Source organism: Oncorhynchus tshawytscha, linkage group LG18 (genome assembly GCF_018296145.1).
Source record: "Oncorhynchus tshawytscha isolate Ot180627B linkage group LG18, Otsh_v2.0, whole genome shotgun sequence".
Taxonomy (NCBI): Eukaryota; Metazoa; Chordata; class Actinopteri; order Salmoniformes; family Salmonidae; genus Oncorhynchus; species Oncorhynchus tshawytscha.
This window is the reverse complement of record NC_056446.1, coordinates 35,398,457-35,426,188: the sequence shown is the minus strand read 5'-3', so window position 1 is coordinate 35,426,188 and position 27,732 is coordinate 35,398,457. Positions and strand designations below refer to the sequence as shown.

General features: G+C 43.2%; 1 protein-coding gene across 1 annotated transcript; it reads left to right on the top strand.

Annotated features, from left to right (window-relative positions):
* The first annotated feature begins 7,882 nt into the window (after positions 1-7,882).
* LOC112218123 (potassium channel subfamily K member 13-like) lies at positions 7,883-15,927 on the top strand. Its single transcript, XM_024378718.2, has 4 exons — positions 7,883-8,237; positions 12,781-13,334; positions 14,921-15,148; positions 15,654-15,927. The coding sequence occupies exons 1-4, from the start codon at positions 7,901-7,903 to the stop codon at positions 15,813-15,815; spliced, it is 1,281 nt and encodes a 426-aa protein (XP_024234486.1). The 5' UTR covers positions 7,883-7,900; the 3' UTR covers positions 15,816-15,927.
* The last annotated feature ends 11,805 nt before the right edge of the window (positions 15,928-27,732 follow it).

The window sequence follows — 27,732 nt, the reverse complement described above, 5'->3', positions numbered from 1 at the left end:
CTCCATTAGTGTGTGGTGGGCTGGTTAACACTGGGATAAACTGATTAAAGTTAACAGTAGAACTAACACAACAACTGGCTAATGGAAGCGCTTCTCTAAGTGAGAGAGTGGTATATTATATATTTTTATTTAAGTTAATTTATTTATGCTACCTTTTTATATTTTTGATATTTTTGGCGGAGAGAGGGTTGGTTTTACAGGATTACTCACTCTGGATTGTCAGTACTGCATGTATCCTTGGCTATCGTGCCATGACTGCGTCAGAGTCGATTGTAAGTTAAACTTGGGTATTCCTTTATGGGCAGTGTAATGCATAAGACATTACACTGCACTATTTTTCTCGGAATATAACAGGATATAATGTCTTGCATGTAATGGTGTCAGAAGGTGGGTGTATCTGGTGCATGAAGTCAGGCGCAGGAGAGCAAAATGAGTGAGCAACGTACTTTACTCAAAAATAAAAAGGCACAAAGTAACAAATACACTTAACCAACAATAAACGGTAAATATAACTCAGCCGTCGAAAAACCAGCCATCATGAAGCGAAATAAACATAGAAACAATCACACACAAAGACATGGGGAAACAGAGGGTTAAATACATGAACATGTAATTGGGGAATGAAAACCAAGTGTAGAAAACAAAGACAAAACCAATGGAAAATGAAAGGTGGATCAGTGATGTCTAGAAGACCAGTGACGTCGACCGCCGAATGCCGCCCGAACAAGGAGAGGTACCGGCTTCGGTGGAAGTCGTGACAAATGGACATTAAAAAAAAGGACTGGTCTTGCGATATATTCAGATTGTTTTCTCTTCATTTTTTTTTCCCGAACAATTGAATCAAAAGAACTGAGCAGGCTGGGCTGACATGTTGGGACTCAAAATATGAGCTTTCTGACAGTTTTCCATGTTATTTGGTCATGTCAGGTATCAAGGTAAGACCTTGATGCAGACTGTGTGAAGTAACAGTGTTTCTTGTAACAACAGGGGCAGGCAAATGACAGGTCAAGGCAGGCAGGGGTCGATAATCCAGAGTAGAAGCAAAGGTACAGGACACGGCAGGCAGGCCCAGGGTCAAGGACAGGCAGAGGTTGGTAATCCAGAGTAGAAGCAAAGGTACAGGACGGCAGGCAGGCTCAGGGTCAAGGACAGGCAGAGGTTGGTAATCCAGAGTAGAAGCAAAGGTACAGGACGGCAGGCAGGCTCAGGGTCAAGGACAGGCAGAGGTTGGTAATCCAGAGTTGGAGCGAAGGTACCGGACAGCAGGCAGGCTCAGGGACAGGCATAGTGGTCAGGCGGGTGGGTACAGGGTCAGGACAGGCAAGGGTCAAAAACGAGGAGGACGAGAAAAAGAGAGGCTGGGAAAAGACAGGAGCTGACAGGACAAATGCTGGTAAGCTTGACAAACAAGACGAACTGGCACCGACAGACAGAAAACACAGGTATAAATACCCAGGGGATAAGTGGGGAAGATGGGCAACACCTGGAGGGGGTGGAGACAAGCACAAGGACAGGTGAAACAGATCAGGGCGTGACAGGTTAGTGCTCATAAGCAACCTCATAGATATTTATGTTATCATGGGACTGCCCATATTTCCCTCTGGCCAACGTCAATTGGCGGCCAAGGGTTTGTCTTAGTGACAACGGACCTACAATACCATTCAAAAGTTTGGGGTCACTTAGAAATGTCCTTGTTTTTTAAAGAAAAACACATTTTGTGTCCATTAAAATAACATCAAATTGATCAGAAATACAGTGTAGACATTGTTAATGTTGTAAATAACTATTGTAGCTGGAAATGGCTGATTTTGAATAGAATATCTACGTAGGCTTACAGAGGCCCATTATCAGCAACCATCACTCCTGTGTTTCAGTGGCATTTTATGTTAGATAATCCAAGTCTATCATTTTAAATGGCTAATTGATCATCAGAAAACCCTTTTGCAAGTATGTTAGCACAGCTGAAAACTGTTGTCCGAATTAAAGAAGCAATATAACTGGCCTTCTTTAGACTAGTTGAGTATCTGGAGCATCAGCATTTGTTGGTTTGATTACAGGCTCAAAATGGCCAGAAACAAAGTACTTTCTTCTGAAACTCTATTCTCATTCTAAGAAATGAAGGTTATTCCATTAGAGAAATTGCCAAGAAACTGAAGATCTCGTACAACGCTGTATACTACTCCCTTCACAGAACAGCACAAACTGGTTCTAACCAGAATAGAATGAGGAGTGGGAGGCCCCTGCAAAAGCAGTTTAGGTCAAAAGAGATTAGACTAATAAGGGAAATATAGGAAGTAACAGATGTTCATGGAAACTGTACGATAGAGGCACAAAATAGGTTAAATCAAATCAAAGTTAATATGTCACGTGCGCCGAATACAACAGGTATTCTTACAGGTAACCTTACAGTGAAATGCTTACTTACAGGCTCTAACCAATGGTGCGGGGAAAAAAAGGTATGTGTGTGTGTGTGTTGGTAAGTAAAGAAATAAAACAACAGTAAAAAAAAACATTTGAAAAAAAGAGTAGCAAGGCTATATACAGACACCTGTTAGTCAGGCTGATTGAGGTAGTATGTACATGTAGGTATCGTTAAAGTCACTATGCATATATGATGAACAGAGAGTAGCAGAAGCGTAAAAAGAGTGGTTGGCGGGTGGTGGGACACAATGCAGATAACCCGGTTAGCCAATGTGCGGGAGCACTGGTTGGCCGGGCCATTTAGGTAGTATGTACATGAATGTATAGTTAAAGTGACTATGCATATAAGATAAACAGAGAGTAGCAGCAGCATAAAAGAGGGGTTGGGGGCGGGGAACACAATGCAAATAGTCCGGGTAACCATTTGGTTACCTATTCAGGAGTCTTATGGCTTGGGGGTAAAAACTGTTGAGAAGCCTTTTTGTCCTAGACTTGGCACTCCGGTACCACGTGCCATGCGGTAGTAGAGAGAACAGTCTATGACTGGGGTGGCTGGGATCTTTGACAATTTTTAGGTCCTTCCTCTGACACCGCCTGGTGTAGAGGTCCTGGATGGCAGGCAGCTTTGCCCCAGTGATGTACTGGGCCATATGCACTACCATCTGAAGTGCCATGCGGTTGGAGGCCGAGCAATTGCCATACCAGGAAGTGATGCAACCGGTGAGGATGCTTACGATGTTGCAGCTGTAGAACCTTTTGAGTATCTCAGGACCCATGACAAATCTTTTTCGTTTCCTGAGGGTGAATAGGTTTGTCGTGCCCTCTTCACGACTGTCTTGGTGTGTTTGGACCATTCTAGTTTGTTGTTGATGTGGACACCAAGGAATTTGAAGCTCTCAACCTGCTCCACTACAGCCCCGTCGATGAGAATGGGGACGTGCTCGGTGCTCCTTTTCCTGTAGTCCATAATCATCTCCTTAGTCTAGGTTACATTGAGGGATAGGTTGTTATTTTGGCACCACCTGGCCAGGTCTCTGACCTCCTCCCAATAGGCTGTCTCGTCGTTGTCGGTGATCAGGCCTACCACTGTTGTATCATCAGCAAACTTAATGATGGTTTTGGAGTCGTGCCTGGCCATGCAATCGTGCGTGAACAGGGAGAACAGGAGGGGACTGAGCACGCACCCCTGGGGAGCTCCAGTGTTGAGGATCAGCGTGGCAGATGTGTTGCTACCTACCCTCACCACCTGGGGGCGGCCTGTCAGGAAGTCCAGGATCCAGTTTCCGAGGGAGTTGTTTAGTCCCAGGATCCTTAGCTTGGTGATGAGCTTTGAGGGTACTCTCATGACGTTGGCTTGGGGGTAGGTTTATGACAGTCATAAATACCTCTTCCCCCCTTTTTCCTCTCTCTACCCTACTGAGGTTACATTTGCAAAACCCTTGGTTAACATTGAGATTCTGAGAACATCAGTAGGTGGGGGGAAATTAACTATATTCTGGTAATCCGAACAATTGAACATATGCGGTGGTACTTAATGAATATGATGTCAGTTCGGTTGTCATCTGAGACATTCTAATCAATGATAAGATGACATAAGCTCTACAGTGGAAAGTCTACACATCAGAGTTATCGGATTCACATGGAATTGTTGTTCAATTTAAATGTTTGAATATGAAATTATTCGTGATGGGATGAAATGTGATTTTAGCTTCTAAAATGTGAGATTTGGGTTTTCATAAGATAGGGCTCTGCTCAATCAGTGGCCCGCGCCTGTGAAGGGACATGGGCTATAAAACTTTTCAAACACGCCCTCCTCTCCCTTCTATATAAGCCCTTGACGACAATATAACTTCCTGTTGCGATGATGTGAGGATGACGGTCCAATGTCAGAATGGTTCAGATAATAACTACAGAACGAAGCCAACATCAGTGTGAGCTTGGTTGCGAATGGTATGAACTTTGAACTCTTATTCACTACAGAAGTGATACCTCCTAGCGTTAGCAACAGCAGATGCAACGAGGGTTAGGAAGGAACAGACAGAGTATCCCGTCTATCACCCAAAGACGTTACTACAACGTATCCAATTGACAACCAGAGACATTCTTCAAAGGACTCGGTTTGGCAACACGGCCTTCCATCTACCACCAACCTACAAAAGCGCAGCTCTGAGTAAATATTTATTGCACTTTCCTTTTCCAAATGGGCGGTAATTTAGAATGCATCTAGAATGCATCAGATACTGTATTTACGATAGCACAGCTTCTCCCTGTGTCCCTCAGTCTTCCCACTCTTTCACTCAAACCCAGCCCTTTTCCTTTGTGTAACAAGCTGTCATATCTGTTCCGCCCGCTAGGGACGTTTTCCTTTATGACGTAATTTGTAATCAAGGTATGATTTAATTATGTGTATTTGTAATTCTGTGTGATTAGTTAGGTATTTAGTAAATAAATAATTAAACCCAATTTTGTATTGCTGATTCAAATTGTTAGCCAGGGTTTGTGCAGATAACCAAGAATTTACAACTTTCAGATGAGACTGAATTAAGATGAGGATTGATATTGACTGCTATTGATGTAAAATATTACTAGGTCTTTAAGAGTTTATTTGGAAGATAACAGCTCTATAAATATTATTTTGTGTTGCCTGACTCTCTAGTTAATTACATTTACATGATTAGGTCAATCAGGTGATATTAATTACAGGGAAATTATTTTATAGAATAGCATGTCATATCACGTAATCCGGCATAGCCAAAGACACGACAGTACTGTGGTGTTGAACGCTGAGCTGTAGTCAATGAACAGTATTCTCACATAGGTGTTCCTTTTGTCCAGGTGGACAAAAAAAAGAGGAAAAACAAAAAGAAATGGAGGTACTTATTCAAGAATTATCAAGTTTAATGTATTACAAAAATGAAGCGAATTGGAATCTTCAACATAGAAATTCTACCAAAAATAATTTACAGAAACTCGTTACAAATGATAGAGTTATCCATTATTCACCAAATTATATTTTGAAAGAGGAAGCAAAATATTATTAACTAACTAGCTTTAGAATGGTTCATTAAACACACACAACAAAAAACACACACAAGTTAGAGCCTTCAGATACATACCCTTCAACAGAGCACATCGGGAACCACACACTTTAACTTTATGTTTTTATTTAATACATTTTAGAATAAGGCTGTAACGTTAAAAAAATGTGAAAAAGGGAAGAGGTCTGAATACTTTCCGAATGCACTATATGATAGCTGGCTAGCTTTAGTCTTTAGGTCGATGCTTGCTTGTTTTTAATATAAGCTCCCTGTCTGTTCTGTCAGTAAAGGAAGGCAGGAAGGTAGCTAGTTAGTTAGCTAGCTAGCTAGTTAGCTAACTAACTAAGGTTACTTGTTGGTGGCCCTTATTATAACTAACCTGGTAAAAGCTAGCTAGCTGGAGCGAGGGTCAGGTAAGTAAATAAGTAACGTTAGATAGTCACACAGCTTTTCCTTTGAAACTGCCAAAACATGTATTCTGTTGCAGCCCCTCCTCTCCACGCCTACACCTGGGCTGTGGTGGAGAAACACAGCTCTGACAAACTTTAGGATCTACTGCACAACATGTAGGCCTATGCTGCAAGCAATGTACATTTGACCTCCTGGACTAAATCACGTTCTGAGGCGACACAGATAGGCTACGTTGGTGGGCGAACTGGACTGCTGAGTCTGGCCAGAGGTGTAGGCCTATTAGCTGTCCATGGTTCCAAAATGTTTTGGCCTCAAACTATGCACCAAAGTTACACCAGTAATGTTGAGGTACTGTCAACAAGCATAATCCCTGTCCATGGTGCTGAAATGCTCTGCCTCAAAGTGTGTGCCAAAGTTACCACCACTTCCACTAGAAATGTTGGGGTTAACTAAAAATCTAAATAGTGGCCTCCTGTAAGAGCACAGCCTGGTGGACATGCTGCAAATCTGCCTGTCAAAAGTGTCCACAGGGCTAAACAACTGTCTGAGATCTGGGTGGGTTAAACTCTGTCTGCAAGTATTAGTTCCTCAAATCTTCCTAAAGTCACCATCAGTTACACCAAAAATGTTATGATTATGTTCACTAACCATCCAAAGCAGGATATATTTTTAAAATTGCCTTTTGTTTTCCATCTTCCTCTGATGTGCATAATGCATTTTAACAGCATGTTCCACAGTAGTGACATTTGCTCAGATTGTCCCTGGATGTCCCATGCGCAAACACATGAATGTTCAGACTCAGATCTGAAAGGTCAAGTCATATTGATCCATAACAGAATATGTCACGGTGCCGTTCTCTAATGCTCTGTGGACAGACAGCGGCAGGAGACTGCCCAAATGTTGGAATCATGCTTAGCATTGTTTCTGGCTCCTCAAGTCACATGGTGCCCAGTGTCTTGATCCACTTGATAGTTTAACCAGAATGTTTTCATTCTGTCATTCTTTTATAAATGAATACATAAGTTATGTAATCATTACTGACTTAGTACATTCACAGTTGTTCATATTGTTAAGTTGTGTTATATTAATGTTTTATGAAAGCTGAAGTTTATACAGTAGCTTCATGTTTATTTTATTTTGCGCTCATATGTGAAGGTCTCCACCTGAACAGCGAAGGAGGTGGGTGTGGGTTTGTGACTGGGGCTTGTTCAGAGTGCGTGGCCTAGTCGAGATGGAGGTCAGTTAGACAGACGCGCACTGTTGCAGACGGACATCTTAATGTTGAGTGTAACAGCCTTGAGTTTACCGTGGGTTCATACGGAGTTCACCGTTCAATGAATGCAGTGTAAGCTATTCAAAAGTCTTCTTCTCAACACCCTCTGCGAGAGGGGCGTTCTTTTGAGACAAAGCTGAGGGTACAACTCAAATACATTGTCTTAAACTATTTCGCTATTCACACAGCCATGTTGGTGCTCTTGAAAAACGTCGTGACATTAAAAAAAATGTGTTTGCACACGGTTAAAAGGACATTTTGTTTAATAACATTTGAACTCTATATCAGGGAGGTTAAAAGTAATGTATTTATTTTTGACAAGCGCACAACTGTCAAGGATGACGCCATATGTTTATTGTAACAGATAATAACCAGACATTTTAGACTTGTATTAATGGTCAAAGATCCTTGACAACTTTTGATGGGTACTGTTGTGGTGGGTTTTTTCACAGTGACGTGAACAACTGTTGAATCTCTGAGGAAAACTATTTTATTCTCTCTCTGTCTCTGTGCTCTCCGTGATGAAACATATCACATTTTTTCTCTCTGCTCTCCATGAGGAAAACTCTCATATTTTTCTCTCTGACTCTCTATCCTCACAGCCTCCAACTCTATTTCACCAGTTTCTATCCTGGACCATTTTTTATTTTCAACGATAAACCTAAAAGAGACAGATGATGAGCAGTGTATAATTTGTTCCATAATAAAACGATGCGTCGCGTCCCTAACACCTGTTGAACGGTGATTATCCTACGTAATGGCTTTCCGGAGCGGCTGCTGTTGTGGCTTCGGTCCCTTCAACGAGGATAACGCCAGGTTCCTTATGTTAGCCGTGTTCATAATCCTCTACCTCCTCTGCGGTGCCGCTGTCTTTTCAGCACTGGAACAGCCGATGGAAGCGGAGGCGAAGGAGCGCTGGGGGCAGCGGTTTGAACAGTTCAGCCAAAAGTATAACCTTAGCAAGAAAGAGCTGAACAACTTCTTGAGGAACTACGAGGAGGCGAACGTGGCTGGGATCCGCGTGGACACCATCAGACCTCGGTGGGACTTTACCGGTGCGTTCTACTTCGTGGGGACCGTGGTCTCGACCATAGGTGAGATTTGATGTACCCTATAGATCATATAATTTTCACATATCATTATCACATATCACAACTTAATTTAGACAATATTACATGGCAATTAAAAGTGTAACATATTATAAATGGCCAGTTATTGACAATATTCTTCAGCTCTCCAAAACATGTAGTTCTTAGCCTAATGTTCTTTTCAAATTATTTCTGTTTGCAGGGTTTCCTAACCATCTCCTAAATCAAATCAAATCAAATTTGAGCTTGGTAAACCCTTGTGTAGACTATAGGGATGTTATTATATTATGAATAGGCACCGTTCAATTATTCCAATACTAGAACAATCACAGCCAACTAAATTACGCTTCAATATGCATGTCCATCAAGTTCTAATTAGGCTTATTGTGTGTCTTGTAATTGGTGTGAATATGAAAACCTCTTCAATTAGTGCAGCCTTGAGTGCCAATTACTAGGAATCTCCTCCGCAGGCATAGCAGGATCTCTCTCTCGGTCTGGGTGATATAAGACCCTGACTGTGATGCCAAACAAAAGCCTGGTGGGGAGGGGATGTTCATGACATAAGGGACATTCTTATCTCTGTTCTTTTGTAGCTAAGCAACACAGCTAAAGGCTTTAATGTCTCTTAATTACTTTATTGCTTGTTAACAAATAAAATAAATGGATTTGGACAAACTCAGCTAATGCATTTCTATTCAGTACTGAAATACTAAATACAGCACATTTATGTTCTGTATTTTAAAATACAGTAGGATATATAACCTTATTGCCCACTACAGTAGGATATATAACCTTATTGCCCACTACAGTAGGATATATAACCTTATTGCCCACTACAGTAGGATATATAACCTTATTGCCCACTACAGTAGGATATATAACCTTATTGCCCACTACAGTAGGATATATAACCATACTGCATCCACTACAGTAGGATATATAACCATACTGCGTCCAATACAGTAGGATATATAACCATACTGCATCCAATACAGTAGGATATATAACCTTATTGCGTCCACTACAGTAGGATATATAACCATACTGCGTCCAATACAGTAGGATATATAACCATACTGCATCCAATACAGTAGGATATATAACCTTATTGCGTCCACTACAGTAGGATATATAACCATACTGCGTCCACTAGAGTAGGATATATAAAACCATACTGCGTCCACTAGAGTAGGATATATAAAACCATACTGCGTCCAATAGAGTAGAATATAACCATACTGCGTCCACTAGAGTAGGATATATAAAACCATACTGCGTCCAATAGAGTAGAATATAACCATACTGCATCCAATACAGTAGGATATATAACCATACTGCATCCACTAGAGTAGGATATATAACCATACTGCATCCAATACAGTAGGATATATAACCATACTGCATCCACTACAGTAGGATATATAACCATACTGCGTCCAATACAGTAGGATATATAACCATACTGCATCCACTACAGTAGGATATATAACCATACTGCATCCACTAGAGTAGGATATATAACCATACTGCATCCAATACAGTAGGATATATAACCATACTGCATCCACTAGAGTAGGATATATAACCATACTGCGTCCACTAGAGTAGGATATATAAAACCATACTGCGTCCAATAGAGTAGAATATAACCATACTGCGTCCACTAGAGTAGGATATATAACCATACTGCGTCCAATAGAGTAGGATATATAACCATACTGCATCAAATACAGTAGGATATATAACCATACTGCATCAAATACAGTAGGATATATAATCATACTGCATCCAATACAGTAGGTTATAAAACTGTATTGTGTCCAATAGAGTAGGATATATAACCATACTGCATCCAATACAGTAGGATATATAACCATACTGCGTCCACTAGAGTAGGATATATATAACCATACTGTGTCCACTAGAGTAGGATATATATAACCATACTGCATCCAATACAGTAGGATATATAACCATACTGCATCCACTAGATTAGGATATATAACCATACTGCGTCCAATAGAGCAGGATATATAACCATACTGCATCCAATACAGTAGCATATATAACCATACTGCATCCAATACAGTAGGTTATATAACCATATTGCGTCCAATAGAGTAGGATATATAACCATATTGCGTCCAATAGAGTAGGATATATAACCATACTGCATCCAATACAGTAGGATATATAACCATACTGCGTCCAATAGAGTAGAATATATAACCATACTGCATCCAATAGAGTAGGATATATAACCATACTGCATCCAATACAGTAGGATATATAGCCATACTGCGTCCAATAGAGTAGGATATATAACCATACTGCATCCAATACAGTAGGATATATAACCATACTGCATCCAATAGAGTAGGATATATAACCATACTGCGTCCAATAGAGTAGGATATATAACCATACTGCATCCAATACAGTAGGATATATAACCATACTGCGTCCAATAGAGTAGCATATATAACCATACTGCGTCCAATAGAGTAGGATATATAGCCATACTGCATCCAATACAGTAGGATATATAACCATACTGCATCCACTAGAGTAGGATATATAACCATACTGCATCCAATAGAGTAGAATATATATAACCATACTGCGTCCACTAGAGTAGGATATATATAACCATACTGCGTCCAATAGAGTAGAATATATAACCATACTGCATCCAATACAGTAGGATATATAACCATACTGCGTCCACTAGAGTAGGATATATAACCATACTGCGTCCAATAGAGTAGGATATGTAACCATACTGCATCCAATAGAGTAGCATATATAACTGTACTTCTTGTATACTCCAATAAGGGAACTAATGGATGCCCCGCACTGTAAATCCATTGATTTTGGGTGAAAGCCGAGAGGCAGCCAGAAATTGGAAGTAAATGGAGAGAGATGTTTTTTTACACCCGAGTGCCCATTGTTACTGACAACTCACAGGGAACAGAGAGAGCAGTCAAGGCCTGGACTAGATGAACTGGACTCATCATAGGATTCATCACGGCTTTGCTCTCTGTACATTAGTCCATAAGAGCCATGTGTGTGTGTCTGCATGTTTGTGCGTGTGTAACCCACAGGGAGAGCACCACCTGTAAATGTTTAGAGACAACGTTCACAGTGAACTGAAGGATTAGAAAGCTGGGCATTGGGCAGGCTGGAACATTCACAGTGGACTGAAGGATTAGAAAGCTGGGCATTGGGCAGGCTGGAACGTTCACAGTGAACTGAAGGATCAGAAAGCTGGGCATTGGGCAGGCTGGAACGTTCACAGTGGACTGAAGGATTAGAAAGCTGGGCATTGGGCAGGCTGGAACGTTCACAGTGGACTGAAGGATCAGAAAGCTGGGCATTGGGCAGGCTGGAACGTTCACAGTGGACTGAAGGATTAGAAAGCTGGGCATTGGGCAGGCTGGAACGTTCACAGTGGACTGAAGGATTAGAAAGCTGGGCATTGGGCAGGCTGGAACGTTCACAGTGGACTGAAGGATCAGAAAGCTGGGCATTGGGCAGGCTGCAACGTTCACAGTGGACTGAAGGATCAGAAAGCTGGGCATTGGGCAGGCTGGAACGTTCACAGTGGACTGAAGGATCAGAAAGCTGGGCATTGGGCAGGCTATAACGTTCACAGTGGACTGAAGGATCAGAAAGCTGGGCATTGGGCAGGCTGGAACATTCACAGTGGACTGAAGGATCAGAAAGCTGGGCATTGGGCAGGCTGGAACGTTCACAGACAGACGACATAGTGTACATGTAAAGCAGTCAGTTTCTGTAAACCATTACAATCACGGTCAAAAGGATAGGTTAATGTCTACAGTCTGAAAAGGCACACTAGTATCTAGTGTACTGCTTTGGACTGGAGCCACACAGGGAACAGGGTGTCATTTCAGACATATCCTATATCCCTGTAAACCTTGAAGACTGGCTGTGAATATTTCTACATGTTTTACATGAACAGGGCAATGTTCTCAAATCTTTCATATGCCAAGTCATTGACTTAAAAATGAATCATCGTAAATGACAACAAAAAAAACATTGTACAGCTTTGAAATGATGGTATTGATTCTCCTCCACTGGGCTGAAAGATGACATGCCTAGAGTGCAATGGAGTGGTGGGCCTGGAGCGAGAATGAGAGAAGAAGTGAGAAAAGAGAGAGAAAAGAGAGCTGGAGAGAGTGAGAAATAAAATGTGTGCGTGTGTGATACTTGTATTTGGGGACTGTGTCATGTGAGCTGTATCTGATAAGGTGCTTTTCCACCTTTCTGTGAAAGCTGCCAGTAAACAATATGCTCAGACTGACTGGTTTATCATTGTGAAGAAACAGGATCTTTGAAAATAATTTAACTAAACAAAATACTCAGTTCAATGTGATCCAGTTTCGTTTGTCACACTATTCTATTGGCAATGTATCTATGCAACAATGTAATAGCTAATAAATACAAGCAAAAACATAATTCTTAGTTTTGACCAATATTCTTTTCATTCTGTTTTCTTAATAATATCTTCCTCCATCTTGTTTTCCAGGGTTTGGGATGACCACGCCAGCGACGATCGGTGGTAAGATCTTCCTCATCTTCTACGGACTCATCGGCTGTGCCGCCACCATCTTGTTCTTCAACCTCTTCCTGGAGCGTGTCATCACCGTCATCGCCTTCGTCCTCAAGTTCTGCCATGAGCGCCGCCGCCGCAAGGCCATGCTTCCCCAAAATGGCTGCCGACGCCTCTCTGAGGGCAGCGGTGGGGGCGGGAGAGGTGGCAGGGGGGAGGGGCTAGCTGGGTGGAAGCCTTCAGTATACTGTGTTATGCTGATCCTTGGCGCCGCTGCCATCTTGGTTTCCTGCTGCGCCTCAGCAATGTACTCGGCTGTAGAAGGCTGGGCGTATCTAGACTCTCTGTACTTTTGCTTTGTGGCGTTCAGCACCATCGGGTTCGGTGACGTGGTGAGCAGCCAAAGGTTGGAGTACGAGGAGGGGAACGTGAACCAGACGGCATACCGGCTGGGCAACTTCCTGTTTATACTGACAGGCGTCTGCTGTATTTACTCGCTGTTCAACGTCATCTCCATCGTCATCAAACAGGTGGGATTATTATTATTGTGTGATTGGATGATTTTCATCGATGAATCTGTTTTATTATGTAGAGTGACTCAAGCCCATGGTTGTGCTAGCTTGCCAACTCCATTGTACTTCGGGTGAGTTTGGAAATTCACTCTGGGTGCAGAATAAGTGCTGAATTTACAAATGCTCAACACCCGCTGAATTTGACCCGTGTCAGTAAACGTCAGCAAAAAAACATAATTAAACTGTTGCCAGCAGCACAGTTACAGCCACCAACGCTCTAGATAACGTGAAAACAGCCCAATCAGTTCTGCTAGGGTGAGTGAAATGGTCAGAGTGAGGTGTTCTCTCAAGCCAATTTACGAACACAAACTGTTTGTCATGACAATCCCATAAACACTTGGCAAGAGAGCAGAAACAGACTGGTTAAAATTGTGCTTAGAAATATACTGAACAAAAATATAAATGCAACATGCTGTAACGATTGTCCTCTTCTTCTGACGAGGAGTAAGAGAGGTCGGACCAATGTGCAGCGTGGTAAGTGTCCATTTTAATACATAAAACTGAACACTACAAAAACACAAAATAACAACGTGAATGAACAAGTGAAAATCTAAACAGTCCCGTGTGGTACAAACACAGGAAACAATCACCCACAACTCAAAAGTGAAACCAGGCTACCTAAGTATGGTTCTCAATCAGGGACAACGAATGACAGCTGCCTCTGATTGAGAACCATACCAGGCCAAACACAGAAATCCCAAATCATAGAAAAAGAAACATTGACCACCCACCCAACTCACACCCTGACCATACTAAAACAAAGACATAACAAAAGAACTAAGGTCAGAGCGTGACACATGCAAGAATTTCAAAATGTTTGCTCATTTACAGTTCATATAAGGAATTCAGTCAATAGAAGTAAATGAACTAGGAACGAATCTATGGATTTCACATGACTGAGCAGGGGCACAGAATTAGTTTTTCCAGACAAAAGGGCTTTATTACAGACAGCAATACTCCTCAGCACCGTGACCTCCCCCTGCCCCCTCAGACGATCCCGCAGGTTTAGAAGCCGGATGTGGAGGTCCTGGGCTGGCTGAATACACGTGGTCTGTGGTTGTGAGGCCGGTTGGACATACTGACAAATTCTCTAAAACGATCTTGGACGAGAAATTAACATTATATTCTCTGGCAACATCTCTGGGGAACATTCCTGCAGTCAGCATACCAATTGCACTCACCCTTAAAACTTTTGACATCGGTGGTATTGTGTTGTGTGACAAAATGGCCCATTTTTGAGTGGCCATTTATTGTCCCCAGCACAAGATGCACCTGTGTAATGATCATGTAATGATCATAATCAGCTACTTGATATGCCACACCTGTCAGATGGATGTATTGTCTTGGCCAAAGAGAAATGCTCACTAAAGGGGATGTAAACAAATTTCTGCGCAACATTTGATATAAATACACTTTTTGTGCATATGGAACATTTCTGGGATCTTTTATTTCAGCTCATAAACCATGAGACCAACACTTTACATTTTGAGTTTATATTTTATTTTTGTTCATTATAAATTGTATTATTCTTAATCTCATTCTAGGTGCTGAACTGGCTGTTGAGGAGGATGGAGGCACCATGTCACTGCCCGAGGAGGGGGGGCCACCAACCCCAGCAGAGACTCCCCAGGAGGAACGTGGTGGTGCCCGGACATCTGAGGGCGCAGCGGGACCTGTCCATCGAGACAGACGCGGTGAATGAGAGCGAGGTGGACGGGCGGAGGATGTCTGGAGAGATGATCTCCATGAGAGATTTCCTGGCTGCCAATAAGGTAGAGGGAAGATGGAGGACATGATGTATACTGCTCCCAGATAAGGGCTCCCAAGTGGCGCAGTGGTCTAAGGCACTGCATCTCAGTGCTAGTGGCGTCACTACAGACCCTGGTTTGATCCCAGGCAGTATCACATCCGGCCGTGATCGGGAGTCCCATAGGGCGGCGCACAATTGGCCCAGCGTTGTCTGGGTTAGGGGAGGGTTTGGCCGGGGTAGGCCGTCATTGTAAAATAAGAATTTGTTCTTAACTGACTTGCCTAGTTAAATAAAAATAAAAGATAAGACCCTGTCAAATACTTCGGGCTGCAGATCCTGGAACATTTGGTACTGTGAACCACACTATAAAGCATATGTGGAACACAAACTAATCCTGGTCCCTGCCCAGGTGGTCCGCATTGCTGCTATATCAATGGCTTTCTTTTTCACTGCTATGCTTTGTGTCTGTCTGGCACTTGTTTGAGGGCCATTGAGAGTAGTTCTCTCTCTTTCTCTCCATTTCTCAGGTGAACCTGGCCATCATGCAGAAGCAGCTGTCAGAGATGGCTAACGGTCACCCTCGCCAGTCAGGATCCAACTCTCGCCACGGCCACAACGGCTTCTCTGGAGGGGTGGGTGCCCTGGGCATCATGAACAACCGCCTGGCAGAGACCAGCGTGGATAGATAGACCTGGCAAATCACCATGGTGAACATATAGGCCAGACTGATTAACTGGCCAGAGAGACAGTCACCAGAAATTGGCTGGCCAGAGAGAGACCGTCCTCGCAAAATACATTAATGTCAATGGAACTCAGTTGAATGAATAGAGAAATAAAACAATATTCCATGAAAATAATTGACCTCATGGACTACAGCCTGGTCAGATGTCATTAAGTCAGAATATATATCACATATTTGGCATGGGACTTATATATCATATCAAATTTTATTGGTCACATGGTTAGCAGACGTTTATGCGAGTGTAGCGAAATGCTTTTGCTTCTAGTTCCAACAGTGCAGCAATATCTAAAAATTCCACAACAATGACCTAATACACACAAATCTAAGTAAAGGAATGGAATAAGACGATGTAAATATATGGATGAGCAATGACCGAGCAGCATTGCAGTGTAAGGCACTGAAGAGCTGAGAGCTGAGGGAGTGAATGAAAGACGAGGGCATTGTGTCATAACTAGAGATCCAGGAGAATATTTGACCTGAAGTACTACCTATATGGAGACAAAGTCCCATTAGATACACTACATGGCCAAACGTATGTGGATACCCTTTCAAGTTAGTGGATTTGGCTATTTCAGCCACACCAGTTGCTGACAGGTATATAAAATCAAGCACACAGCCATGCAATCTCCATAGACAAACATTGGCCTTACTGAAGAGCTCAGTGACATTCAATGTGGCACCGCCATAGGATGCCACCTTTCCAACAAGTCAGTTCGTCAAATGTCTGCCCTGCTAGAGCTGCCCCGGTCAACTGTAAGTGCTGTTATTTTCAAAGTAGAAACATCTAGGAGCAACAACAGCTCAGCCGCGAAGAGCTAGACCACACAAGCTCACAGAACAAGACCGCCGAGTGCTGAAAAATCATCTGTCCTCAGTCGCAACACTCACTACCGAGTTCCAAACTGCTTCTGGAAGCAACGTCAGCACAAGAACTGTCTGTCGGCACTTAATGAATGGCCGAGCAGCCGCACACAAACATAAGATAACCATGCGCAATGCCAAGCGTTCACTGGAGGGGTGTAAAGCTCACCCCCATTGGACTCTGGAGCAGTGGAAACATGTTCTCTGGAGTGATGAATCACGCTTCACTATCTGGCAGTCCGACAGACATACAGTGGGGCAAAAAAGTATTTAGTCAGCCACCAATTGTGCAAGTTCTCCCACTTAAAAATATGAGAGAGGCCTGTAATTTTCATCATAGGTACACTTCAACTATGACTGACAAAATGAGAAAAAAAATCCAGAAAATCACATTGTAGGATTTTTAATGAATTTATTTGCAAATTATGGTGGAAAATAAGTAATTCTGCAATGGACAGAAACACCCAGGCAGCACCATTACAAACCAATGGAGCCCTATCTATTCTTACCAAAATTCAAAACATAATATTACTGTAATATTAGTGTTTCACAACACCCCCTACAGCACGCTCTTTTTCTATTTGTTTTGTTGTAGCCCTGGACAAGCACACCTGCTTCAACTTGTCAACTAATCATCAAGCTCTCAGTAAGTTGAATCAGGGGTGGTCGCATGTAGCCACTAGCCAGGAACTCGGTTCAGATGTAACATGGGACAGAGATGGAGAAAGCACAGAGAAGTAAAAATAAAAGCCACACTTGTAAAGTGGGCTAAGGCACAGAAGTTGGGCTTTGGAGAAACGTCATCGGTGCATGTTCTGCAAACAATGCAGTGGATGAAGGCATGGCAAGTGCGTGGTGAACAGATAGACGTGGTTATTGACAGTAAGGATGAAGAAGAAGCTACGAGTGTAGTAGAAGATGTGTGTTGAGGAAGACTGGCGTCAGACATGATAAAGAAGAATCTGGACCAGTAGGAGTGACATCTCTGAGAGAAAGTGGACCCTTGTCTTTTGGATGATCCATTTGTGGTTTCAGGGTGGGTGAGAAAGGAGTTGGGTGTAGGTGAATCAGTAAAGGTAACCAGTACTGGACTTGTGATATTTGTTTGTGTTTCTTCTGACCAGAGGGAGAAGACGCTCCCTGTCACGTAACTTGGGTTAAGATCTGTTTCTTGCTCTTAGGAACAGGGCACCATTATAAGGAGTGATTTCTAGGGTAGTGTTAAGTGTGGAGGTGGAGCAATTAAAGTTGAAAAGTCCTGGTGTCTGTGATGCCCGCTGTGTAATGCGGACCTGATGGGGAATGTGGTGAAACAGAGGAGTCATTGTCCTTTTGAGTCTCTACCAAAGTCATGTTAGGGTGTATCAGTTATATTTTTAGAGCACTTGTCCAGAATCCACTGCGCTGTTTCAGGTGCAACATTTATGGTCCTGTTGCAGCAGTGTGTAGGAGGGAGATTCCAAGATGCCGGAGGTGTGCAGGAGGGCATGGGACAGACGATTGTGTAGTTTTGGTGGATAAAGTACAGAGATGGAACGTAAATAACAGAAAATAGATGTTGTGGTGGCAGCTGCAGAGAAATACCTGGGTGTATGAGATGGCAGTGTCCCGTCCTCCCAGGATGTTGGCATGGTGAACGAGCAGATAGGGTCAAAGTAGTGGAATGGGGTAATGGATTTTTAATGAGTGTATGTGGCAACTGCTGAGAAGTATCTGGGTGTATGAGATTTTACTGCAGAAGAGTTCAGGGGGTGGTGATTTATATTCATGAAATAGGGGTATATAGGTGTAGGGTTAGTTTGTGGTGAAATAGGGGTATATAGGTGTAGGGTTAGTTTGTGGTGAAATAGGGGTATATATGTGTAGGGTTAGTTTGTGGTGAAATAGGGGTATATAGGTGTAGGGTTAGTTTGTGGTGAAATAGGGGTATATATGTGTAGGGTTAGTTTGTGGTGAAATAGGGGTATATAGGTGTAGGGTTAGTTTGTGGTGAAATAGGGGTATATAGGTGTAGGGTTAGTTTGTGGTGAAATAGGGGTATATAGGTGTAGGGTTAGTTTGTGGTGAAATAGGGGTATATAGGTGTAGGGTTAGTTTGTGGTGAAATAGGGGTATATATGGTGTAGGGTTAGTTTGTGGTGAAATAGGGGTATATAGGTGTAGGGTTAGTTTGTGGTGAAATAGGGGTATATAGGTGTAGGGTTAGTTTGTGGTGAAATAGGGGTATATAGGTGTAGGGTTAGTTTGTGGTGAAATAGGGGTATATAGGTGTAGGGTTAGTTTGTGGTGAAATAGGGGTATATATGTGTAGGGTTAGTTTGTGGTGAAATAGGGGTATATATGGTGTAGGGTTAGTTTGTGGTGAAATAGGGGTATATAGGTGTAGGGTTAGTTTGTGGTGAAATAGGGGTATATATGTGTAGGGTTAGTTTGTGGTGAAATAGGGGTATATATGTGTAGGGTTAGTTTGTGGTGAAATAGGGGTATATAGGTGTAGGGTTAGTTTGTGGTGAAATAGGGGTATATAGGTGTAGGGTTAGTTTGTGGTGAAATAGGGGTATATATGTGTAGGGTTAGTTTGTGGTGAAATAGGGGTATATAGGTGTAGGGTTAGTTTGTGGTGAAATAGGGGTATATATGTGTAGGGTTAGTTTGTGGTGAAATAGGGGTATATATGTGTAGGGTTAGTTTTTGAAATAGGGGTTATATGTGTAGGGTTATTTGTGGTGAAATAGGGGTATATAGGTGTAGGGTTATTTGTGGTGAAATAGGGGTGATAATGTGTAGGGTTTAGTACATTAGGTGAAATAGGGGTATATATGTGTAGGGTTAGTTTGTGGTGAAATAGGGGTATATATGTGTAGGGTTAGTTTGTGGAAATAGGGGTATATAGGTGTAGGGTTTTTGTGGGAAATAGGGGTATATATGTGTAGGGTTAGTTTGTGGTGAAATAGGGGTATATAGGTGTAGGGTTAGTTTGTGGTGAAATAGGGGTATATATTGTAGGGTTTTTGTGTGAAATAGGGGTATATATGTGAGGGTTAGTTTGTGGTGAAATAGGGGTATATATGTGTAGGGTTAGTTTGTGGTGAAATAGGGGTATATATGTGTAGGGTTAGTTTGTGGTGAAATAGGGGTATATATGTGTAGGGTTAGTTTGTGGTGAAATAGGGGTATATATGTGTAGGGTTAGTTTGTGGTGAAATAGGGGTATATAGGTGTAGGGTTAGTTTGTGGTGAAATAGGGGTATATATGTGTATGGTTAGTTTGTGGTGAAACGTTTATTTCTCAATTTCTTTTCAATTTTTTGATTTTTATGAACAGGAATAAGGACGATAATGTAATGTAGGTAGGCCGTGACTAATCTCACACTTTAGTACATTAGGTGGTGGTGTATGCACCTTTAAGTTGGATGCGATCCGCCAATCCCGGAGAAGAAGAAGAATTGAATCAGGTGAGTTTTTCTGGGGCTACAAAAATGTGTTCTGTTTGGGCGTAGTCGAGGAGGTGTGAAACACTGCTTTAGAGACTCCATTTTAGAGTTTATTGTGAGGACTGTGATCTTGTAGTGACACACCATAATGTAACAGCATACAGACTAACAATGAAGAATCACTTTTTTTTGTCCACATGTATTCAGGCCTGGTCAGGCATGTATATAATAATACTGTGAAAATGAAACGAGACTCCTCCAGATTCCCTGGCTGTTGTCACAGTGAGCGTTAGTGCTGAGACTCCTCCAGATTCCCTGACTGTTACGTCACAGTGAGCATTAGTGCTGAGACTCCTCCAGATTCCCTGGCTGTTACGTCACAGTGAGCGTTAGTGCTGAGACTCCTCCAGATTCACTGGCTGTTACGTCACAGTGAGCGTTAGTGCTGAGACTCCTCCAGATTCCCTGGCTGTTACGTCACAGTGAGCATTAGTGCTGAGACTCCTCCAGATTCCCTGGCTGTTACGTCACAGTGAGCGTTAGTGCTGAGACTCCTCTAGATTCCCTGGCTGTTACGTCACAGTGAGCATTAGTGCTGAGACTCCTCCAGATTCCCTGGCTGTTACGTCACAGTGAGCGTTAGTGCTGAGACTCCTCCAGATTCCCTGGCTGTTACGTCACAGTGAGCATTAGTGCTGAGACTCCTCCAGATTCCCTGGCTGTTACGTCACAGTGAGCATTAGTGCTGAGACTCCTCCAGATTCCCTGGCTGTTACGTCACAGTGAGCGTTAGTGCTGAGACTCCTCCAGATTCCCTGGCTGTTACGTCACAGTGAGCGTTAGTGCTGAGACTCCTCCAGGTTCCCTGGCTGTTACGTCACAGTGAGCGTTAGTGCTGAGACTCCTCCAGATTCCCTGGCTGTTACGTCACAGTGAGCGTTAGTGCTGAGACTCCTCCAGATTCCCTGGCTGTTACATCACAGTGAGCATTAGTGCTGAGACTCCTCCAGATTCCCTGGCTGTTACGTCACAGTGAGCGTTAGTGCTGAGACTCCTCCAGATTCCCTGGCTGTTACGTCACAGTGAGCGTTAGTGCTGAGACTCCTGCAGATTCCCTGGCTGTTACGTCACAGTGAGCATTAGTGCTGAGACTCCTCCAGATTCCCTGGCTGTTACGTCACAGTGAGCGTTAGTGCTGAGACTCCTCCAGATTCCCTGGCTGTTACGTCACAGTGAGCGTTAGTGCTGAGACTCCTCCAGATTCCCTGGCTGTTACGTCACAGTGAGCGTTAGTGTTGGATGGCTCATTAGTTTCACAGAAAAGCAGATAAAACCAAAGCCTCAGAAATAACAGCGCGCCACAGTTGAGAAGCAGTATAATGGGACTATGGAAGTGTGAATAGGTTACAGTTTAGCCCACAGTAGGCCAGTGAGTCATCACATGAATGTGCTTTGTGATATTTTTTTACCAAATGGTCATGTAATGATTTGAAATGGCAACCAGAATATTATTGAGAATAATAGAATACATCTGCTACTTGTCACTAGAACATTGTTTGCTACTTCGAAATATAATTCATTTTGAAACCACCAATGTATCATAAAATGACTATACTGTTGACAAAGAAATTGTAGAGTGCTGAAACGAATGAGTCAAAAATATGAATACATCTGAAATTACCTGTCTGGTGCTCTTGTTTGTGAGTTTGAGTGAAACCATATTCTGAAAATAAATCTGTTCTGATTGATGAACAATTTAAGTGCCAGGTATCTCCAAACAACACAGGACCAAGTCGTCAAATGGCACTGCTTTGAATCAAAACAAAGTAATCTTCACATAATTCAAAGAACATTGTGAAGTACCACCTCTTCAACTTTGGATAAACTTCAACTGTGTATCACGTACACATACAGTGTACAGTTAGGTTGCTATTTATTTATTCAACCTTTATTTAGCTAGGCAAGTCAGTTAAGAACAGTGGGTTAGCTGCCTTGTTCAGGGGTTGAATGACAGATTTTTACCTTGTCAGCTCGGGGATTTGATCTAGCAAACTTTTAGGTTACTGGCCCAACGCTCTAACCACTAGGCTACCTGCCGCCTGTCATATATATATATATATTCATACACATAGCTCATATATTATACAGCGCCAAACTAAACCGCCTGACTCAAGTCATCTTACGTACCCCTGCTAAAACAGGAACCAGCTCACACACCCAGCAATAAAACTACCCCCCTAAAACTACCCCCCTCAGCTCTGTTGTCTCACGACCCCAGGAAACATAGACATTCCATCGCACAAACACATACACCCAGCCATAAAACTGCCCCCTCTCTGTTGTCCTGCATCACGATCCACTGACACACAAATACCATTGCATAAACACACACACACACACACCTCACCCCCCTCTACTGGTGCTCAGAACAGAAGACTCCCACCAATGGGGCTCCTGCTCTGGCTACAGGTCCGAACCCTTCTGGACCATTCAGAAGGCGATGACAAGACTCTACCTACTTTATTCTATGGATTGTCCTTTGTATAGGTCCCTTTTTCACCTAACTCCCTACTGGGTTAAACCGTGCAGAAACAAGATATCTTTTGACTCATTAAAACTGCCTTTTGTTACAACTGAAATCCACTCTGTCCAGCGTCCGTGATTTGGTCTCAACTCTCCAATAATTGAACACCCAACACGCCCCACATATAGAGAACAAAGAAGACAACGTGCTGAAGATGACAGTTTGGTGTGAGTAATCTCACTTTATCACAGTAGGTGGCTAATGCCCGAGAGAGAGCTCCTGATATATTATTTTTTGTTTGTTTTTAGAATGAGAAACACTCTAATCGAAAAATTATTTCAGACAAGAAGTGATGAAGAACAACTCTATTAATTCAGAATAGAAAAAAGGTAACTTTGCGCCCCAAGTAAAGAAGTTTTTACTCTAGCTAGCTACACAACAAAGACCTAGCCACCAGACTAACAAGCTAGCCAGAAGAAACGAGCTAGAACAGACCTAGCAAGGGGAGCTAATACAACTACATCAAACGACTAAACTGAGTGAGTAAACCAAAAAGGAGCACGGACTAACTTTAAACATATCTTCTGATTTTTTTGTGTGAAGATTTGTCACTCTTTTTGCTGTTTTTTTTAACTAAATTAGCGCGAGCTAGCAACCGCAGCAGACAAACAAACTGGTTGCCATGGCAACATGTCAGCAGGACAGAGCAGCAATTGTAGCAGAGCCCACAAAAGCACCATGTCCCCACTCCCCCTCAATGCTGAATCCATTCTCTACCCTCCAGAGCCCAAAAATGACACAACGAGGAAAGCTTTTAAACAGACACTACTAAAGGGGAGGCCAGAAACCCTTTTTGCAGACCTCTACCAAAACGGTGATGTGGGTAATCTCATCTTCCTCACGGACCAGCCAAATGCATGGCGTTCAGCAGTCTGCTCTCACTACCCATCCATAAAGAAAGAGGGAATCTGTAATGGGTGGATGCTGAAAGTCAAAGAGAGAGATGACACTGACAGCACTATGATAACAATCAACCTCTACAAGACTGGGACTGTCATGGTGCAAGGTAACATTAAGCTGTTTGAAACAGACTTTCAGACCATTAAGGAGAGAGCAGAGAGAGAGAGGACACCACCAGTGACATGCCCTCCCACAAGACAAACTCCACCAGCACCACCCTCACTATGCCCACCCAAAAAGGCACATCCAGCACCTCTATTCCCACCATAGTGGAGGACATGCCCCAGGAGGAGAGCGACCCCCTCAGTGCAGAACAGGCTCAGACCATCCTCACCACCATGGCTGCCATGGGGGATGAGTTCACCAAACTGGAGGGGGAGGTGGTCCTGCTCAGGGAGAGCGTGAGCAAACAGCAACCAGACAACCACACCTTAGAGGAGCTCCTAACCAAGGTCTTAACAGCAACCAGACAACCACACCTTAGAGGAGCTCCTAACCAAGGTCTTAACAGCAACCAGACAACCACACCTTAGAGGAGCTCCTAACCAAGGTCTTAACAGAGCAGGACAGCAGACCTTAGAGGAGCTGAAAGAGGTCTTAACAGCAACCAGACAGCCACACCTTAGAGGAGCTCCTAACCAAGGACAGAGCAGGACAGCAGACTTGCAATACAGCTGAAAGAGGTTCAGCAAGAGAGAGACGGACTAAAGAGAGAGCTGGCTGATCAAAGGAGGTGAGAGAGTTCCAAAAGACAACAAAGGAGGTGAGAGAGTTCCAAAAGACAGGCAGAACAGTAAGGCTGCAAGAGAAAGACCACATTAAGAGGGAGCTGCAGGAGAGAAAGGCTGCAGAACAGAGGACAGGCTGCAGGAGAGAAAGGCTGCAGAACAGAGGACAGGCTGCAGGAGAGAAAGAGAACAAAGGACAGGCTGCAGGAGAAAGAGAAAGAGAAAAGAGAACAGGCTGCAGGAGAGAAAGAGAACAGGCAGGCTGCAGGAGCAGGCTGCAGGAGAGAAACCAGGCTGCATGACCTGCCCTCACACAGCAGAGGAGCCCAGCTGCAGGAGAGAGCCAGACAGGCTCCCCAGCCCTGTCCCACTCACCCTCAGCAGAGCCCAGCTCAACCAGCCAGCCCAGCTCAACCAGCCAGACCAGCCAGACTCCCACAGCCCTGTCCTCACACAGCAGAGAGGAGCCCAGCTCAACCAGCCAGACCTCCCCAGCCCTGTCCTCACACAGCAGAGAAGCCCAGCTCAACCAGCCAGACCTCCCCAGCCCTGTCCTCACACAGCAGAGAAGCCCAGCTCAACCAGCCAGACCTCCCCAGCCCTGTCCCCACACAGCAGAGGAGCCCAGCTCAACCAGCCAGACTTTTCCCTAGACACAAAAGGAGAAAGGTGTGGTGCCCAACAACACAGAGTGCCATGGAGCTGCTTGATAAGGCCCATCTCGGGTCGCCAAGCCACATAATCATACACACCGGAAGCAACGACCTGCGTGCTCAGCAGGAGAGGGTGACGACTTCACTACGGGGAGTGACTGAGAAGGCCTCCGCAATCTTCCCCAACTCAAGAATCGTGGTGTCATGTCTTTACTATCATTAACTGAAGACTTTTAGTTTTTATCAAAGATTCTCTGTAATTAGCATTTCATGATTAACTAATCAGGCAAATGTAATTAACTAGGAAGTCGGGGCACCAAGGAAAATATTCAGATTACAAAGTTATAATTTTCCTAAAACAACTTTTCAGATATTTTAATATCTGATCATTTAGTCTTCTTAATTAATGAATTATTTATTTTACCTCACATTAGTCTCATTCCCAACGCCGTAAATTGTTGATCTGCACGAACCCAGCCTTTACTATGAGTCATCCATACATCAATTGTCTCAATCATTTATTTATTAACTAACTAAACAATCACAGAAGTGCACACAAACAAACAAAGTAAATATGGTTACAAGAAATGATAGGGAAATGTGCCCTAGTGGGCTAAACCGGCATGGCGGCTTGTTAGACAGAAGGGAAATGGGGGTAGATCGATAACACCACAAAGTTGATAATTATAACAATGGAAAGTGATCCTTTGCACATGAACGCGCACTCATTAGGGAATCATTTCAATCAATATATATATTTACGCTCAGTGTGTCGTCTTGATCGCTGTTGAAAAGTTTGTTTCTTTTGTAGAATTGTCCGTCTCTCTGTCGTGGTCAGAATGGATACTTCAGAGTAACATTCAGCGATGTTGTTGTAGAATGGATGTTTCGGCGGTTGTCGGTCTTCGCGTTCAATGATACCGAATTCGTAGCTGCAGACTAGTAATTAGCATCAAATATTTGTTCTTATTCTGTCTGTATCAATAGTCTAAGAGTTTAACCACGTGTGGAGGCAAACTGGTCTGGTCTCAAACCTTGGCCCCCTCGTGGTGAGATAAGCTGGTCTCAACCTTAGTCCTCTCCTAATTGAGACAAACATGGTCTGGTGATAGAAAACCCAGGTGGGGGTTTTATTCGGAAGAGCAGAAAAAACTGTGCTCTCTCCAAAGGGAATTGGAGTATCCTTCATTAAACAGTCCAAAATCACATTACACAATTTCACAAACAGTATCATCCACACTCATTCATCTTATACAACAATTAGATGTAAGCCTCATATCTTAGGCTATTGTATAAACAGCGTTATGGTATTTTTAAAATTTATTTGACCTTTATTTAACCAGGCAAGTCAGTTAAGAACAAATTCTTATTTTCAATGACGGCCTAGGAACAGTGGGTTAACTGCCTGGTAATGTGGCCGTATTGTCTCCCATGAGTTTCACACAATTGTACCAAACGGACCAGTTCGTAGCTGGATTCTTCACCGATCTTTTATACCTTCTCCAAAACATAAATGTTGTTCGGACCTCAAGTTCTGTGAGGTGGAAGAAATTCCTTTGTTCTCTCGATGAAAACTCCCTCTCTCTCTCTATACTGTGGCCATGAGGAGATAATCTCTTCCAGGAATTTATGACCTGAGGTGTTACGTTCTGACAATTTATTTCCTTTGTTTTGTCTTTATTTAGTATGGTCAGGGCGTGAGTTGGGGTGGGCAGTCTATGTTTGTTTTTCTATGATTTGGGGATTTGTATGTTTCGGCCTAGTATGGTTCTCAATCAGAGGCAGGTGTCATTAGTTGTCTCTGATTGAGAATCATACTTAGGTAGCCTGGGTTTCACTGTTTGTTTGTGGGTGTTTGTTTCCGTGTGTGTGTTTGTCGCCACACGGTACTGTTTCGGTTTGGTTATTTCACAGTGTTCAGTGCTTTTCTTATTAAAATCGTCATGAACACTCACCACGCCGCATCTTGGTCCGATCCTTACTCCTCTTCAGACGAAGAGGAGGAAATCTGCCGTTACATGAGGTCGCAGCAGCCTGAGTGTAGGAGACAGAGAGAGGAGGATGGTGCTCGCTGTACCCAAAGAGGGCAACGTCATGACAGTGGTGTCAACCCTTCTACAAAGGAATGACTTCCACCCTGCCACAATCCAAAGGATAAACGACAGCCTCTCCCGGGACTGTGACCTGCGACCCAATGTACACCTGGCCAACCATCTAGACTGTCTCTATGACCATGTTCACCTGTACAGGGAGACAGTCCCCGTCCTTGCCAAGACTCTCAAGGGCGTTGCTTTAAACCGCAGCCCGACCTCTCCACCCAGGAACAGCGGAGCAATCTCCACCCCTCCAAGGTCACCGAGACAACACTCCGGACCAACACCCTGGTCCCCCCCAGCCCCCCAACACCCTGGTCCCCCCCAGCCACTAATGCGATCATAAATGATAAACAAATCACATTTGCATAATAAGAGTTTCCTTTAATTGAAAACAACTATTTTAATAGTTATTGTTGGATTGTGAGTATTTGTCTCATTTTGAAGGTACTGGGGGAAAAAAGTTATAATCTTTTTACGTTGCATGTTGGAATTTGCTAGGTTTGAAGTCCTCTGCTTTTGGGCTAAAGAGCAGAAACCCAGACTTCCTGAAAGAAATTGATGATGTTGATATTGTAGTACTACAGGAAACATGATGCAGAGGTGATGTT